The sequence below is a fragment of the Caloenas nicobarica genome, chromosome 1 (assembly GCF_036013445.1).
Source record: "Caloenas nicobarica isolate bCalNic1 chromosome 1, bCalNic1.hap1, whole genome shotgun sequence".
Taxonomy (NCBI): domain Eukaryota; kingdom Metazoa; phylum Chordata; class Aves; order Columbiformes; family Columbidae; genus Caloenas; species Caloenas nicobarica.
The window spans coordinates 25,080,338-25,098,407 of record NC_088245.1 but is presented as its reverse complement, the minus strand read 5'-3'; the positions used below and the strand labels follow the sequence as shown (position 1 = coordinate 25,098,407).

Sequence of the window (18,070 nt, the reverse complement as noted above, 5' to 3'; positions counted from 1 at the left end):
GTATAAATGAAGGGTTTAGTTACGAAGCTGGAAACTTGTCTTCTGAGATCTCAGCATAATGAAACGTGAAGCTCTAAGAGCATTCATCTGTATACCTCACATTCTCTGAGTTGGCTACCCTGAGACAGATATTGTGCTTTGTTTCACTGTTTTGTGCTATTCCTGTGATTTGTTAAATGCTTTGGCTTGGTAAGTCTTGTGTACAAAATGTACAGTGTAGTCTTTATTAAGTAAAGTCTTACTGAAGTGAAAGTACTCTTTTCACTTTCATAGATTATTTGCAGTTAAAAATAATCATTGAAACACTTATTTCACTGCAACACAAATGAAATAATACACATGCAAAGGCTAAAAAATAATTAAAATATATCTGCTGAAAAAAATGAACACAGATGGATATTATGCACATTGATGTGCATTTTTCCTGGCCAAAACCAAGAGTGAAACATCAGCCTTCCTCTGTACCCTCAGAGTCTTTCTGCCTTGAAACAGAAGGACTCAAGATGTCATTGGCATTTCACATTCCAAGTGAGGAGAGAGCAGTTAAGCTTCTAATCACCAGCCAATGACACAGAATATTTGCTTCCCGTTCCAAGATTTCAACCTCTTATAATGGTATATGTGGCACCTAATAATGCAAATCCCCCTGTATTGATGGCAATTGTCTCTAGAAGCCCTTGTGCATACATCCAGGAATAATATGACTATTTTCTTCCTTCTTCTATAATATCAGATATTAAAAAAAAAAAGAAAAAAAACAAAAAAAAGAAAAAGGTTTAACTTTAATAGTATGATTTTCCCTGATTAAATTCTCCTTTCTTCCTCTTCAGGAACACTAAATCCATAACCTGACAGGTCAGTGGTCAGTGGTGACAGGCAGCATGTAAAACTCAAAATTGTAGAGCTGAACCATTTGTAGTTAATGTATACATCAAAATTTCACTTTAGAGAAAAAACATGCGTGTTTTTTACACATTTATCAGTAAATGACACATTTTGCTTAAAGTTCTACAATGATTCTACAAAAAACTTCCTCTTCAATGCCTTTGCAAGCGCGGTGGGTGTCAATCCAAAAGGAGATTCCTTGTCCCCCCACCCCCTGCCAGCAAGCTATAACAAGTGAAAATGAAGGCATGATGAAAATATGAAATTTTTTGCCCGCTAACTTGCAAATTGTAAATCTACAGCTTATTTCTCCTATTTTGAAAGTCAGATATTTCTGGGTAGTTTGCAATGCACAGAAAACAAAGTGTCTTACAAAATCTTTCTGTTCTATCATTATTTACCGTGTCCTTCAAACTATTAGGGACTGAAAGCTTTTGTTTTATACCGAACACTTAAGACTTTTGTTGGAGTAGAGGTGCTACAGTAACATAAGACATTGTTTAACTTTTTTTTCACTTGTTCTCCAAGTACCCATATTATGTCAAAACATATTTTCTTTTCAAATATAAAAAACCCTACAAAGTAGATTTCAAGAAATAGCAACTTATATTATAGATTCTTTTTAAACTAAATGGTTTGTAAAACAAAATCTCATTACAAAGTTATACTGATACTCTGGATGTTGTTCATCTTTAAATAGAAAATTTGAATAGTACTTAGTGATAGGAATAAATTTTTGATGTGAAAAATTAAACAAAAAATAAAACATGCTATTACATATAAGCTAATATTGGCATAATCAAGTCCTGCCAGTTCTACTAGCTGCTGGCAGTTCTTATCTATAACAGAAACACAGAAGAGAAACTTATTCAATTAGCAAGTTGCAGGGAAATTGTTTACCTGATGCGTTATAAAATTTAATTTTGTAAATTCAGTATAATTGGCATGACTATTATTTACAAATCATGTTGCTGTCTGCCAGCCTCATTGTGTACAGAAAAACTGTGATATTTAAAGACATTTCAGAAGTTCAATAGAGATGCATTTTTCTACTTTATTATAAATTAAAATCTAAATTGTTTTACCTTTGAAACAAGAAGTGAAATAATTTCTTTCACAGTTTCTTCAATCAAGTCGTCTATTTTTGAATGGTATTGTTGCTGTATTTCAAAAGATAAAGAAGCATTAGCATGTTTATGAACACACACTTTTGTCATAAGTCATAAATGGTACAAAGCTGATAACCCTGCCAGATCAGATTTACTTAAAATTATAATTTTGAACATCGGACAAACAAACCCTTGAAAATGATCCACCCAATCAACACTTTCTTACATTCTGTGTTGAAAATTTTCCCATGTACACTGTTGAGTTAAGCAGCTAATGGGGTTATTATTTAGATGAATTGAGTTCTTATTCTTATTCAGGCGAAGGAATGTGAAGGATACTTTTTGTCTTCTCCTATATAATTAAGGTGGCCATGTATTTTTTTTCTAAAGGGTTGGTTTAGCTGGAGAAGCAAAAAAGACTAGAATAAGATTTAATTAATACAGCATTTCATGTCTGACAACTCTCATTCATAAGTTATTTTAAATGTCCTCTAGAAATAAAATGAGCTCCGATTGTTCATCCTAAAAGAGCCTTTCTATTAGCACAGTGAGCTGGAGTTTATACAAATCTTACAATATGCTCAAGCAAGGGCAAAATTAAAATTTCATCAACAAAGCAGAATAGATGGTAACAAATTAATAGGCCATAAAAGGCATAATAAACCAGACTTCATTCTCCATAGCCTTTTTCTTTTGCTTTTTCACAAAAAAGGTGCCTTTAAGTAAATGCTTTTAAAATAAATCTGAAAGACTTTTTAGATAATACTACAGAGCTCCCTCCTGAAATTAACAGGAACTAGGGATCCCATTCTATCAAGGAGGCACATCAATTTAAACAGTAATTCTTCCTTTAGAAGCATTTATCTGACAGGAAAGATTGTCCCCAATAGCCACTTCACAGAAAATGTGACTTGTAAAGACTAACCCTATCTTCATAGTTCAAGGCTCCTTGGAACAGTTAACAGCATAATGCTCAGAGAAAAAGTACTAAGGTCAGTATAAACATTAGCCTAACTTAGCAGCTGCCAGCTGAATAGTTTCCAGAGTTCTAAGTTTTTAAAGGCTATTTTTAATCTGTCTCAGATTGTTGCCATACAAACCAAAACATTAAATCTGATCTGCTTAATATATTTAGGAATGATTTTCTAAACATCGCACCTACTGAACCTAAGAGAGAATAAAACTATCACACGTATGTATCTGCTACAGGTACCAACACCATGCATGTTAATTTTTGGTTTTAATTTCTTTTAAAGTTTAAAAATGCTTGGAAAATGTGGAGACACATATCAGAAAAACATCGGCAAACATCTCAGAAGAGTGAAATAACATATTAGAAATACATCAAAGAATTTTCCATAGTTGCAGATATATTTTATTCTAATCATATTAATGTCTTGGCCAATATAATATTCTCTTGATCTGCTAAGGAGTTAAATCATCCCAAACTGTCGGATATCTGTTATTTACACAGTCTTCAGAAAGTAATGGTTACTTACTCTCTGAAAACAATAAATAATGATGTTCCCACAGATGCATGTCAAAGCTATAGGTAATGCTATGATGTATGCAAAATCACAGTTGTCGCTCCCATAAAGTGTCTGCAACTTTATCTCCATGGTACATTACATTAATGGATCAACGTATATTCCAAGACCAGTGTGTTTTTATTTTATTGTATTTTTTTTTACTACTAGGCAAATATAATTTTGTAGGAATGGAATATAATCACTAGGCAACTTCACTTCTGACCAAGAAAATCAAGAACTAAACCAAATTATTAAAAAAATCAAATCAAGCTTCCAACATAATTATATTTGTTTAGAAATAATATTTGAATTTTTTAAACCTGGATTTAATTTCCTTTTTTCAAAGATTTTGCAAACTACAAAATCATAATTTTTTTAACCCACTCCTCCCCAATGCCAACTTCCACTAACACAGCACCCCTGACAAAACAAAACCTCAGGTCCTCATGCAAGATTATTTGACTCCAGGAGACAGGCTTTTAAAGAGTGCAGCTGTTGTAGAATTAATGACAAATTGGTATGAGCTGACAAGGTTGTGTGCACAATTCTAAAATCAGGATCTCTAGGACTGCAGCTTTTCTACTTCTGCGAAGGTTGCTGGGTGAGAGCAGACAAATCCTCACCCCTTTTCCAAACACATTTATGGATAGTTGTGCCTTTGCATTTCTGTTCTGCTGGCTGATGTGATCACCGTCCACATGGACTCTGAATCCAGTCCCTGAAGAGGCCTCTGCCTTTCCAGCTGCCCTAGAATAATTCCCAGTAAAATACGAAATCCAGCTGCAGGTATAGGAGCTACATGGGAGAAAACTATGTTTAGTGGCAAAGCGTGTCATTGCATGTAACCAAACCAGACTGGCTTTTCAAGACAATTTGGCTGGTCATAGAAACACAGAATGTCCTGAATTGGAAGGGACCCATAAGGATCATCGAGTCCAACTCCTGTCCCTGCACAGGACAACTCCACAGTTCACACCATGTGTCTGAGGACGTTGTCCAGTCTCTTCCTGAACACTGTCAGGCTTGGGGCCGTGACACCTCCCTGGGGAGCCTGTTCCAGTGCTCCACCACCCTCTGGGTGAAGAACCTTTTCCTCATGTCCAACCTAAACCTCCCTGTATGGGAATATAGCGCAAGATTGGCGAGGAGGTTAGTTAAATCTAAATACGCTCAAAGTGACTTGCACCTGTCTGTAGAAAAAGCACATACATCACACTAATTGTTTTACTGACCTTGCGTGCTTGATGAGTAGAACCTCTGTGTTAGATAACATAGGCCTGTGAGAAACTCTAGGCACCTTATCACTACGTCTGAGATTCCTGCTTTGTTGGGAGAAGGAGCAGGAGGCTGTGCCTGCCTGAAGCCTTGAAATACAGGCGAGCTCAGCAGGCCCAGTGATCTTCCAGCAGGGCTGAACTTACCAGCGCCTGCGTCCCCGCTTGTGTCACCTCTGCCTGGGAGCTCAGGTGCGACTTCGGAGATCCCCCAGTAGAGAGGTAACTAAAATAAAACTTGCTCTTTGCAATGCATTCGTGGCCTCTGGCTCTTCTTGCGATGTGCCTGCGTATGTGTACACATTTGGCGTTAGTCGGCAGTCGCTAGAACCAGCCATGCTGTGGTCTGCAAAAACACCGGGGACAGGGGAGACCTCGAGGGTGACTCCCCAAATTCCGGGATGGCCCAGTACGGAGCACTGGGCTCCCGGGGCTGCTCTCCTGTCTGAATTCGCTCTGCCGGATGCATGGCCTGAGACTGATGATGGGGTGGTAATTACCCGCCAGGTAATTCAAGCAGCTATGCTAAAGTTTCCATGGAGAGCAGCATGGACGACTTCTCGCAAATTAGTGGGGAGATTGGGATGGTTATTCGTTACCAGTCTTAGAGCTCTTGATTGTGAAGTTGTTGCATTGCAGAGTAAAATAAGAGAGTTGGAAAAGGAGGTTGAGATTTTACAGGATGCAAAGGTGATCGCACAAGAAGTAATTACTGTTCAAGCAGAGCAGTGCTATGAGCTGCAAGATAATGTAGACCAGTTGCTAGCATGTATTGCTAAGGAACAAAGGGAAAAATATGCAAAAAGTGAGTTTTTGTGTTCTCAGGTTTGTGCTCTTACCACAAAATGCTCTTGGAATCCCAAGGAATGGGATGGAAATATTTGGAGTGAATCCTCAGACTCCAATACTGAGTCTGAATTTGATCCTGACTTAAATGGCAGGGAGGTGGTGGGAGCATAACGCCCCATACAAATGATGTGGCAGCACGAACAAGCAGATGAGGGGGGGCAGATCGCGCGTACTCGCTCTCTGAAGGAGTTAATGGCATTTTCAGAGATCTCTCAGCAGACGAGCGGGGAAGGAACACCAGCACAGATTTTGCCAGCTTGGGATAGTGGAGCTGTGTCTACCCATTTATTAGCAGATGAAAAAGATTTATTAAGCCCTATAGCCAATGATGATCAGATAAAAGAACGATATGCTCAGCTGCAAACTGTCAGAGGTCCAGACAGGCAAGATATTATTGCACCTAAGCTATATCAATGTTTGTGTGCAGCAGTTTTAACAGCGTATGCTGAACCTGTTGAATCTGTGTTGTCCCGTGGAAATGGGTGCACAACGGAGGAAAGTATTGATTTAGTGCAGCAGATGGGGATGGCATATGCATTGATTATGGGATCCGGACAGGGTAGCAGTAACAAGAAGCATTAAAATGCAACTTTTGAGAGGAGCGCCTGCCTCACTAATACTCGTGATTCTGCCAGCAGTGACAAATGCTGCAGGTAATGCAGGCACTCTAGCAAATGCCTTGAGGGGAATTGGGGCTGTAATTTCTGGACCTTTGGTTTGGGTGGTGGATAATGGCAATCCGGCAAAACTGAAGAGAGTTACAGCACAGGTGATGAGAACACTAATGTGGAATGATTTAGTACAAGCTGGTATCCCACGATCAGAAATAGGTGGGATCATACCATCAGAAATTTTTTGCCGCTTGCGAAAGTTAATGCTTATGCAAAAAAGCCACCCAGCCCTAGCCCCCCCACCAACACTGCACCCACCCTCCACCCCACCTGCCACCTCAGTGCAAGACCAGTTTGCCTTTACCTGGCAACAAAAGCAATATACTTGCCAAGCATTGTCTCAGAGATACAAACATAGTCCCTCCGTTTGCCACCAAATGGTAGTAGCTGATGTAGCACTATGGTTGTGTACCGTTACTGATTGCCATGGTACTGATGATCTGTTGATTATGGCAGTGTCACAACAAGAAACTGAAGCAGCTGCTGAATTTTTGAAGGTGCATTTGCAGGACCAAGGCTGGGCAATTAATCTGGCTAAAATGCAGGGCCCTAGTGCTACTGTACTATTTTTAGAAATAGTTTGGCATAGGCAGCTTAGAGAAATACCAGATAAGGTACAGCACACAGTCCAGCAGTTTTCTGTACCAGCTGCAATAAAACAATTACATGCCTTTTTAGGATTTTTAGGGCATTGGAGAATTTTCATCCCGACATCTTCCATGGAGGAGGATTCCCCTTGTGAAGGGTTAATAGCAGAGCACAATACAGTTGATTCATTTGAGTCTCAAAACAGTAAGGAAGCAGATAATATGACCTCTGCCGAGCTGCACGCTCAAGCTCTGAATGTGCATATAGCTTGTGGACATGGATCAGCTTATGCTGCACACGCATGGGACGTTGCTCACAATCAAACCCCTTTGCTGTTATATACTTGTACTACTTGTACACAGCTACATTTCAGAGCATGGGGAAAGGTAAAACGCGGTCAGTGGGCCTTGAATACCCGTCAGGTTTATCATATTGGCTCCCTACCCCCGTCTAGGGGGTGGCAATATGTACACACTTCCGTGGGTACAGCGTCAGGACTAACTACAGGGGAAATGAAATTATTCACACCAATGCATTGTGAAGTGGGACTGCAGCCTATTGACCTAGATGTAAACATTCATATGACTCCAGAGAATGCTGTATGGTTTTGTACCCTGACTTCTCCTCTTACATTACATCCTTTGCTAATATCAGATTCTCGAGTTCTTGTATTTCAGGTATCTTCAGTGAACACCTGTGTTTTATCTAGAGGAGACGGCACTGGAACAATGTTATCGGTGTCACAGACTCAACATCCAACTGAAGTCCAATCTGAAAAAGTGCAGGCCACAACTTTCCAGTCTGTGTGGGCAATTAACCCACACCAGGTTGTTAAACCCAGAGTGATACCAGCTGAAGGAGCTGGAGCAGCAGCATATGTATTACTGGAAGGTGACAACACTCCTGTTGATTAACTTAGATTTGTCCTGGTAAATTTAGTTTTGTTCAGCTGCTACTGCACCCTAATAATTTGCCTTTAATGTTTAGGAGAAATCAATGGCTGCAGATCTCTTAACAATGTGTTTCACTAGCATGACAACCCTTATAGCTGTGTTACAGAATTGTGCTATGCTAAGGGATTTTAGTATTAATGTTTCTTATTGTTGCTTCTCTGAGTAGGTAGTGGCTGCAAATGCTGCTTTGATTTTGAAGGCATGTGTTGCTTCAACATAGATGATGAACTAGCCAGCATGGAAGACAACATCTCACATCTTTGGAACTAATGCAGCAAGTGAAACAATCTACTGATAATACCTGGCTGAATGACTCGTTTAATTCCTTGATGAGATGAATGAGACACCTGATTATTGTAGAAATTATGCATTATTGTAGAGATATGTTTTTCCCTTTTCTGTATGTGTTTGTGTGCCCCTGTAAATTGCTCTATGCTACACCTCATAAGCCCAAATGAACAACTCTGGCTTTGTCAGCCCCAGCAGAAGCAAGTCACGTGAGCGAGGGGGTGGAATGTGTAGGAATATAGTGCAAGATTGGCGAGGAGATTAGTTAAATGTAAATACGCTCAAAGTGACTTGCACCTGTCTGTAGAAAAAGCACGTACATCACACTAATTGTTTTACTGACCTTGTGTGCTTGATGAGTAGAACCTCTGTGTTAGATAACATAGGCCTGTGAGAAACTCTAGGCACCTTGAGCCAGAAGAGATCAGCGCCTATCCTTCCTCCTCCCCTTGTGAGGAAGCTGTAGCCACGATGAGGTCTCCCCTTAGGCTCCTCTTCTCCAGGCTGAACAAACCAAGTAAATTTAGCCACTCCTCATATGGCTTCTGCTCTAGACCCTTCACCAACTTCGTAGCCCTCTTCTGGACACTCTCTAGTAGCTTAATGTCTTTTTTATCCTGTGTTGCCCAGAACTGCACACAGAGCTCCAGGTGAGGCCGCACCAGTGCAGAGCAGAGCAGGACAATCACCTCCCTGCCCGGCTGGCGATGCTGTGCCTGATGCACCCCAGGACATGGTTGGCCCTCTTGGCTGCCAGGGCACATTGTTGGCTCATATTCAACTTGCTGTCGACCAGAACCCCCAGATCCCTCTCTGCAGAGCTGCTTTCCAGCATCTCATCCCCCAGTCTGTATTTACAGCCAGGGTTGCTATGTCCCAGGTCTTCACTATATGGCTCCCTGCTCCTAGTAGCAGCCCCAGTATTACTATTAGAAAGGAGACGAAGTATTTTAGTGCCTTTTGACAATTGTGCTTTTTGGAAAGGGAGGAGGTTGTTCATAAATCTTGTGCTTATCACCTAAGAACTGTAAGTTGCTCAGTTCTACAATATATTCAATTTTCTTTTCCATTCTACCTCACTACGTCCCAATATTGGAGTTGGCTTTATTATTTACTTTTTTTTTTCTTTTTTTAGATTTTTCAATCTAGCTTTCTTTTGCATGTTTTAAGGTTGTATTACTGTGAAAATAAATTGTACATGATCATCTGAACTGAAACTGCTACTCCCAACATATAACAATATTACATGTACATTAAACTGTCTCTACACTTTTTACTATCAAATCGGTTATAATCCTCTACTATTTATGCAGTTAAATGAGATTCCCCCTTGAATTTTATGAACTAAAATAGCTTCAGAAACAAAGTTCATCAGCTTAAAGGCCACTTCTCCCTAATTGTTTCTATAGACATATTATACAAAACACTGGCTGTGGTACATTCCACTGAAACGGCGCTTACTTTTCCCCAAACTGAAAGGTATATCTCTGTTCTTTCTATAAGCATGATAGGGTACTGGGAGGCTGGAATTCTGAAACAACTAAAATAGCTTCTATACACATTCTGCTATGCAGCACTCAAGAGCATAGTCCAATGGCATTTACTACTACCCAGTTACACAAAAGAACAAACAAGCTCTGGCTCAGATCTAAAAATCCCATTCAGATATAATGACTTATCAACCTAAGAGGTCCCAGAAATATTTTCTATCTGATTCTTCCCCCTCAGCAATATTTCCTGTGTGATTCTTATCTATCATACTCAAAAATGTGAATGTTGCCAGAAGACTGCAGCATCTAGATTGTGAAGTTTTAAGTTAATAGGTTTTAAAATATTTATCTCAAATAACAAAAGCTGAAAAATCTCTGGATGATTGAATGTTGTGTGGCAGAAAAGCTTTCCCTTCCTGCTGCTATTGGTTTGACTTGGGATCCATGGACTGTAAAGGAGTAGTGCCTGTTGGCTTCTGGTTCAGGAAAGAAGGAAATGGGATACTGTTCACCACACAAATACCCAAGATTACATACACTGAAACTAAGAAGACAGGTGGGCAACTGTTTTAGAAATAGCACCAACCAGTGAGCTACTTAGCTGTCTTGCTGTACCCTTCCCCTGTAATCCATGAAATGCCATTCTGGTTGTCCATGAAGCAGGCTGCAGGCACCAACAGAGTCTGAGATCAGGTGATTCTCCCCTGGACCTGCTTCTCAAACCCTCTTAAGGCAACTGCAGAAGGCATCCACCCAGGTGAGCTCTCTTCAAACACAACGTAATGATCCTGCCTGTAGCAAACTTATGCTGTGCTTCTCTTAGGCTTGAAGATAATATTCAGAAGACAAGGAGGGGAGATCTCCTGAATGGCAGATCTAGTGACTCTTTATGAGAGTGGACTCAACTGGAAGATATTTGGGTGAATGGTGAGCAGTGCATGAGGCAATGTAGGAAAACCAGGAGACATAATCAAATTTAAACTCTAAACTCAACGTGCTGATTGCTAACCATGACCAGAAAACCCTCATTACATGTTAAGTAGGAGTTCCCTCCTGTCTGACAACACAGGGCGAAAACTGCATCTGACTCTACTTGAACAAGATATACAACTGCTTATAACTCCACATAGGGAATGAAAAGACCACACTGTATTCATGGAAATGTTTGAATCTAATAATCTAATTAAATAACACCTTCCACCACTTGCGGAATAAGTTCTAGAAACCGTCAGGTGGATATTCAGTGAATGTTTACGTGAATGAACAGCCCTTTAAAAAAATTTTAACTCGGGCATTATGGAATGCTTTCCTTGACTGGCATAAAAGTCCATGTTTGAGACTAAAATGAAAATGAAAGAGGACAAGGGAAAGAAAGGTAATATGGAAAAGGTTTCAAGACCAAGCGGCTAAGAGTAGCTGGAAATGCCGGAGCTCCTATAGAGAAGTCAGAGATGCAACTGTTTATGTTATGAGATGCTCTCCTGCCTTCTTTGACAGATGGGCAGATTCCAGAAGCATCTCACTCAACAAATCTTGAAGTGTTTCAAACAATTATGATATCAGCTACAAGCAACTGGAAAGCCACTTTTTTCTTAATCTTCTAAAAAAGCCTTGGGAATGGAATAAACTGGTAGACAATAATTCAAAGTTTATGAGAAAGAAGGACGTTTCCACATAATCTGATAATTTCTGATATGTGAAAAACTCAAGATTCCTTTGGTTTATTAGATGAATTGGGATGAAGATTAACTTGGGGACTACAGAAGAAATATGTATTTCATCACAGGTATGCCAAATAGCCAAACTCTTGCACTGAAAAGAAGCACTGGAAGCATTTAGGATCATGGTCAGGCCTAGAAGGGAACAAGGGCTGTATTTCTGCTTTGGCATTGTGAAGGGTGTATGATAGAGCTTGAAAATGTAGAGAATGGGAAGATTTCAGAAGAGAATCTGGTAAGGGTCTGCAGTCCAAAAGGCAACAGTGAATGCTGAACTTTGTCTCTGAGGGGGACTGGCTGGACGACGCATCGTCCAGAGCAGGTGAGAGGGATGGAACGACTGTAGAGAATGAGGCTATACCATTTGTCTGCAGGTCTTCATGGAGGTATCGGTATTGCCTTTCCTCTGGTATTGCCCTTGGTTTTGCCTTACCCTAAGGAAGGGTGTGCATGTGTGTGTTTGCAGGGTATTGCTCAGACACTAAGTAAAAGATGAACTAGCAGAATCAGCCCAAGTTGAAGAGTTGATAGTCTGGTTTAATTCTGATGAGTCTCAAATGAGTGGTTTGCTGTTCTGCTCCACTGAGAGGTGAAAGAGTTGAGAGCTTTGTGACCCAGTAAGACAGGACATTTGGTCTGAAAAGTAGAAGAGTGAAGAATTCATCTGGAACCACCTTAAGAGGATGAACGAGGAAACACGAATTGAGAAGCTGATAAGCAGTTTGTAGCAAGGTCAGGCTGTAAATGGATTCTGAGGGCTAGGCTAACAAATTAGCAAGAAAAGCAATATTACCATTTAAAATAAAAACTGGCTGTTAATAACCAAATAAAATACGTAGGTTAAAAAATAATGAAAAGGCACTTACCCATTGATTAGCAAACTGGTTCATGGCATGGAAAACCAAAATGAAAAATAAAGATGACAGGGTAGAACAGGAAAATGATGAATGTCTCATTGAATTTGAAAAAAAAAAAAAAAAGACAATTCTATTGAATACGCTGACTTAAAAAGACGAGTCAATAAAATGAAGAGCATAGTACAGAAACACAAAAATCAACACAAACAATATAACAAAAAATGCAAATGTGAAACTGCTCAAAGCAGACACAGTTTTTTTGTTGCCAAATTCTAACAAATGATTATACCCTCTCTCCAAAACCAAATCACACAAAATTACACTGCTAATGCATTAGCACAGCAAGAACAGTTTTAATTTTATGCTGGTGATCTCACCAGTCTATGTAGTATGTCTTTTTTCAATACACAGATTATTCCCACTGAGAGTGATGACACGGGAAGGACAGTAGTCAGTAAAGCCTACATGTCCTTCAACAGCACATCAGTGCTCCACCGTGGAGTATCCACAGTTCTGGCAGCAAACTACTGCCAAAAAGGTCCCTGTCCTTGGTGACCAAATAAAAAAATCCCATTAAATTACCTGATTATTTCTTTCCTCTATTTCTTTTCAGCATGTACACAGGCATGGGTATATGAGCCATTTTAAAAAAAATCCTTACTTATTTAAAACCTGGCTGCAAAGGACAATGTTTTGGCTCTATTTTAATATTACAAAAGAGTTCTGAGCAGTTTCTCTGCTGCAACCCAAGAGAAATTCCCAGAAGGGCTGTGAGTCAAGAAATCCTCTTAATGTTCGGCAGATTCACAGGTCAAAGCAGTTAAATTCCAGAAGCACTCTGTGTCTTTTCTGGCGGAAGACGAGGGGTTGTGTCTTGCGTGATGCTTCTAGGGAGCAGTCTATGCACGCTCCTGTACAAACAGCTACGTGACACATTTCAGCTAGTTTGAAATTAATCTGCAGTGTGAGATGTTTCAGATGAACTGAACACAGGAATTAAACATAAAAAATTCCACTTACCTCTTGCCCGCCATCCAGTATGCAGAGTTTAGCCGTCTGTTTTTTGGCATCAACTAAGACATTAAACATTGTACACAGAGAAGAAGGGATCCGCAAGTCTGTTGATTTGTTTGTCTTTTGCAGCTTGATTTCAAATGCAATTCTTGTTCTGTTTATTAAAACACAATTCATAATATGAGTCTCTGTGATAATTCTGACCAACCAGTGCACAACTGTATAAACCTTACAAAACATGTTAGCTTAATAATGTACATGCACGTGAGAAGAATCTAGAATGCAGAATATACACCCATTCAGTAAACAATTGCATTGATGGTTCTGTCTGCTTTAGCTAATTCAGTTGAATAATAAAAGTATTATCTTCTTGCCCACCAGATAACAATATGCCTAACTTCTATGATGCCTAAGAACAATTTAAAGCATTAAGAATACCCCACATTTTCCAGCTTTCCTATGTTAAAATGTAGTTTATCATACCAAATATTCACTTATAAGAAATATAATTAAGAATCCTCTTTTGGCTTTAATAGAAAAGAGAATTTTATTGAAGAAAAGGAGATTATTATGAAGCAAATATTAATATTTATATTGAAAAGAAAGACGTATCTGGAGATACATAATACAGAAAACCTCTTTTCTTCTCACACCAGTGTAAACAAGGAGCAATGTCACCAAAATAAATTATAGTAGTTCAGAATATATAAATATAAAAGTAATGTTTTATTTCCACTCTTATTTTCAAATCTGGGTGCCAGAAACTGATGCACAATTTTAAGAAGATGGGAACAGAAGCATCCTATTTCCATTTTAAAAATTCTTATAGATCATATTAGTATCACAATGAGAGTTATAATAGAATTGTTCCATAATTCTTTTCCAAGTTGCTACTGTCTAATACAATCCATCCTATTGATAAAATTTACTTTTTTTGCTACTTGATGTGCAGTATCTTTGACAACACTAAAAAATAGTTAGTGTATTAATACTAGTATATTATGTATTAACTCTAAAATATTAATACATTTTATGCATTGACACTAGGATCCTTCTGTAATATTAAACCTTCATTTATTGCCACCAGAATCTTCTTATTCTCTACAAAAGCAAGCACCAAAGATGTCAGGATTGGTATCACAGACCAAAACCCGATCCATAAGGAATTATTTTGTAATGCCTCTGTTAATAATTCTCTTCTCTGCTTCTGGTTGTGATCCTGGCAGTGAGCCATTTTTAACCTATTTTGTGTGTGCCATTAAAATCCACACAGTCAGATCTGTATGGTGCAAAGTTTTAGATAATGACAATGTGGCATTAGATTTATTGCCTAGGAGAAATCCAAGTATTTATATTAACACAAATGCTTCTCCCACATTCATCTGTAATAATCTTTAAAAAAAGACATAAGATGAATATGAAAAGTTTTATTTTTCAATAAATTATTTTAACTAGTACTAATTATATAAATCTTTGTATTTTAGTTCTGTTGATATGAGTCCCAGTGTAAAGGGTTTTTTTTCATTTTTTTCCACACTCAATATAATCAACATACTACTGCATCTCAATGCTACTCCTTTGATGGTTGTTAAGAGTAAGATTACACTAATGGTCTCCCAGTCCTTTGAGATTTCACCATTTTTCTAAGATTTGTTAGATATTTGTAGTTGACTGAGCTTCTATGCCAAATTCTTTAGAACAGACAGATGCAAGCTTACATGACTTCAATTTCAGTAGATATTGCCTCTTCCTTTGCTACAGAGTTTAAACTTTTATTCTGTTCACTGTATCATCCCCCTTCCAAAATCACGTACAAATGTTTGTGAAATGCTTCTGCCTTTTTTACCATGATTTCATCACTGTAGCTTAGACAATAGGCTCATATACTAAGCCTGAGGGTCTCCTTGTGTGTACTACGTTTAACAGAAAATAATAAAATACTCTGTTATCAGATTTAACCTTACTGGACTTTAAAGGTTCTCTGTTTCTTTAGCCTTCCTTATTGATGTTTTATATTTCCTGATTGACATTATTAATTGTCTACAAACTTTCTTTATTTCTTTCCTTATTATTCTATTTTTATTTATTTTTATATATATTTTTTAAAATCAGTATTTTTATGTGTACAGACTAAGCTTTCTCTGTATGTGGGATCATGGCTTCTGAAGCACCTAATAGGAAATCCCTTCTGAACTCGATGATACGTACTGAAAGATATGGCAGAGATCTTTTTAGATCACCTATGCTTAATTTAAAAGAACACACCCTAATTATAAGATAGGCCTCAAGAAAAAAAATACAACCCAACATTATGTTTTCTATAATTTCCAGAAGCTTGGCAATATAAAACTTGGTTTCTGTCAGATGACTTACAGATAGCCTTCCTTCGCTTATTGCATAATTGCAGAAATGCTGTATACTCTAGTTTGTAATATGTATCTTAGAGACAGTACTCTAAAATAACAACAAAATTATGTAGTATTATTAACTAACATGAAGAATAATACAGTAATGGAGAAGAAAAATGTACAAAAACAAAAAAAAATCATTCTAGTAGAATTCTGAGATTTGTTAATATTTCCTAGAAATATGGAATAGAAAAGAGATTTGGTTTATTCACTTCCAAGGGTTGACTCACAACATATGTAGACATTCTTGGTATTTCCTATATGTTGCCAAATTGCTGACTGCCAGATGCTGGGAAATACACACAAGTCACAATCTCTTTAGAGTTGCCCCGATTCCTATGACAGGATTTTGGTACAGATGTACCTCTGCAAGACAGTACGGCCATTCCTATGTTTTCAAATCTCTCCCAATTTTTAATTGATCATTTCAACTGTACCTTTTAACGCAGGCTTCTATCATGTCAGTGGCCATGAGTTTAAGTCTCTGCTCTAAATGGTGGGCAAATTCTGGTTCTGGCCAGTGAAGATCAAAAACAAACATCTGCAGAGCATCCAGTTTCCAGAAAAGATCTTCTGATGTAGCTGAGCCATTGCTATAAGAAACAAAACAAAACAAAGTCCCCAAGAAATAGAAGATAAATGTATGGATGTCTACCCCAGTTGCCGCAGAATTATCTAAGGTAATAAGATTTCCTTATCACGCCATCCTCCTCCTTCACTTCACTGTATCCCATTGCACAGTTGCTCTTATTCCAAGAATGAGAAAATGTTCATGGAAAATTACTTCCACTAGGGTGAAAAAAGCAAAGTTTTCTCATCTGTTAGCTGAGAAATAAGACAGGCTAGGGAGGTAGATGGGATGATGTGGAACGTGGAAAATGAAGCAGCTCAAAGTTCAAATCAACAGGAAAAATAAAGGGTACAAGAATTATTAATTAGTAAGGACTTTTTCAAAACAGTGAAGATTTTGCACATATGTTTTCTTGCCTTCATAACTCTGGTAGATAAGTCTACCAAAGAAATGAGGATGCTAGTAGCAATATTGTAAAATGGATACCAGACAAATAGTCCCTTGATAAATGCTCATTAATTGTAACTGAGGGAATAACGTCAGAGCCCAGTGCAAAAAGAGAACAGAAACCATTTAAAGAAATTAGTGTACAAACAAAACAGGGGATTAATATGGCTCTATGTCATCTCAGATTGTCCACGGGGTTTTAAAGTTCTTCTTCCACCCTGAACTGATTGCTAAATTCAAAGACATTTGCTTGTGATAAGATATAACAATGTAAGGCTAATCTTAGCAGTAACTACAGTTACACTTCCACTGTCATTGTGGATTAATTACATTTTCATGATGCGCTGTATTGCAATTCCTGGATTATTGCTTAAGGACAGCCACACTACACAACACAGCATACCAGGATATTAGTGACACAAGCCAGTGAAACTCAGCCTGACAGTCCCAATTCAGATCCAAATAGTTTAAATATGTCACTACTGCCATATTCTTTCTTCTGCCTCATGACAAAAGGACAGCAGTATCAAAGTGTTAAGGGATCCCAGCTCTCATGGAAGGAGTCGGGGAGTGCTGAGTGTGTTGAGAACAGAGCAGGGTTGGATTAAAAAAAAAAAAAAACAAACCAAAAAACCAGAAAGGACCTCTACTATCTGACCAGCTACTGCACCCCTGAGCCAGCAGCAACACCACCGCCCCACGCCGGGTCAGCCCAGACAGCGGGTGGTGAAGTGAAGCCAAGTGACCGACCCTGACTTCGGCTGTGGCTTCAAAGGGCACACGTTTCGACGTCTTCGTTATGCATAGCAGGATATTGAGCAGATTTAGACAGGCTTTTTTTGATATCATGCGTATTCTCCCCACTTATTTTAAACAGTAATTGTTAATTTTTCATTGTATTTTGCTCCTGAAAGAAAACAGCAGAAACAGGAAAAACGCCCATGGGACTGCTAAGATTTCAACTTGCACAGGGATGTTACCCGTTAAGGTTGGACCTGCATAGAGAGCACTCTTATACAATGCTAAGGTTAATTAAGAAACAGAAATAACAAATCACCAAAACTTCTCAGAAAGTTTATAACCCTGTTAGACTGTTTCTTATATGATAAGCAAATACTGAAGATTTCATTACACCTGCTGTGTACATTGGCAGTGAGTGAAGTTGCAGAGGCTACATTATACACATTATTCGATTCAAAAGAGACTAAGTCAATTTTTGAAATGACTGCAGTAAAAGAAGATGATAAATTATATAGGGACAGAAACAGAGACACTGTCAGCATATAACTACAGTTGATAAGAACACATATTTTCTAGAAAACAAACCATACTTTCTCAAGAAACAGAACTACCATTTTTCATCATCAGATCATACAGTTTAGCCAATTATTATCCTTCCATAGTTTTTTTCTTTTTCAT

General features: G+C 38.4%; 1 protein-coding gene across 1 annotated transcript in view; it reads right to left on the bottom strand.

Annotated features, from left to right (window-relative positions):
* Positions 1-18,070, bottom strand: part of CADPS2 (calcium dependent secretion activator 2) — a 308,472-nt gene that overhangs the window by 33,562 nt on the left and 256,840 nt on the right. The window contains exons 20-23 of the mRNA XM_065627091.1: positions 16,071-16,226; positions 13,232-13,379; positions 12,221-12,235; positions 1,971-2,045 (exon numbers count right to left, since the gene is read on the bottom strand). Of these exons, the coding sequence (XP_065483163.1) occupies positions 1,971-2,045; positions 12,221-12,235; positions 13,232-13,379; positions 16,071-16,226 (394 nt within the window). The remainder of the gene's footprint in view (positions 1-1,970; positions 2,046-12,220; positions 12,236-13,231; positions 13,380-16,070; positions 16,227-18,070) is intronic.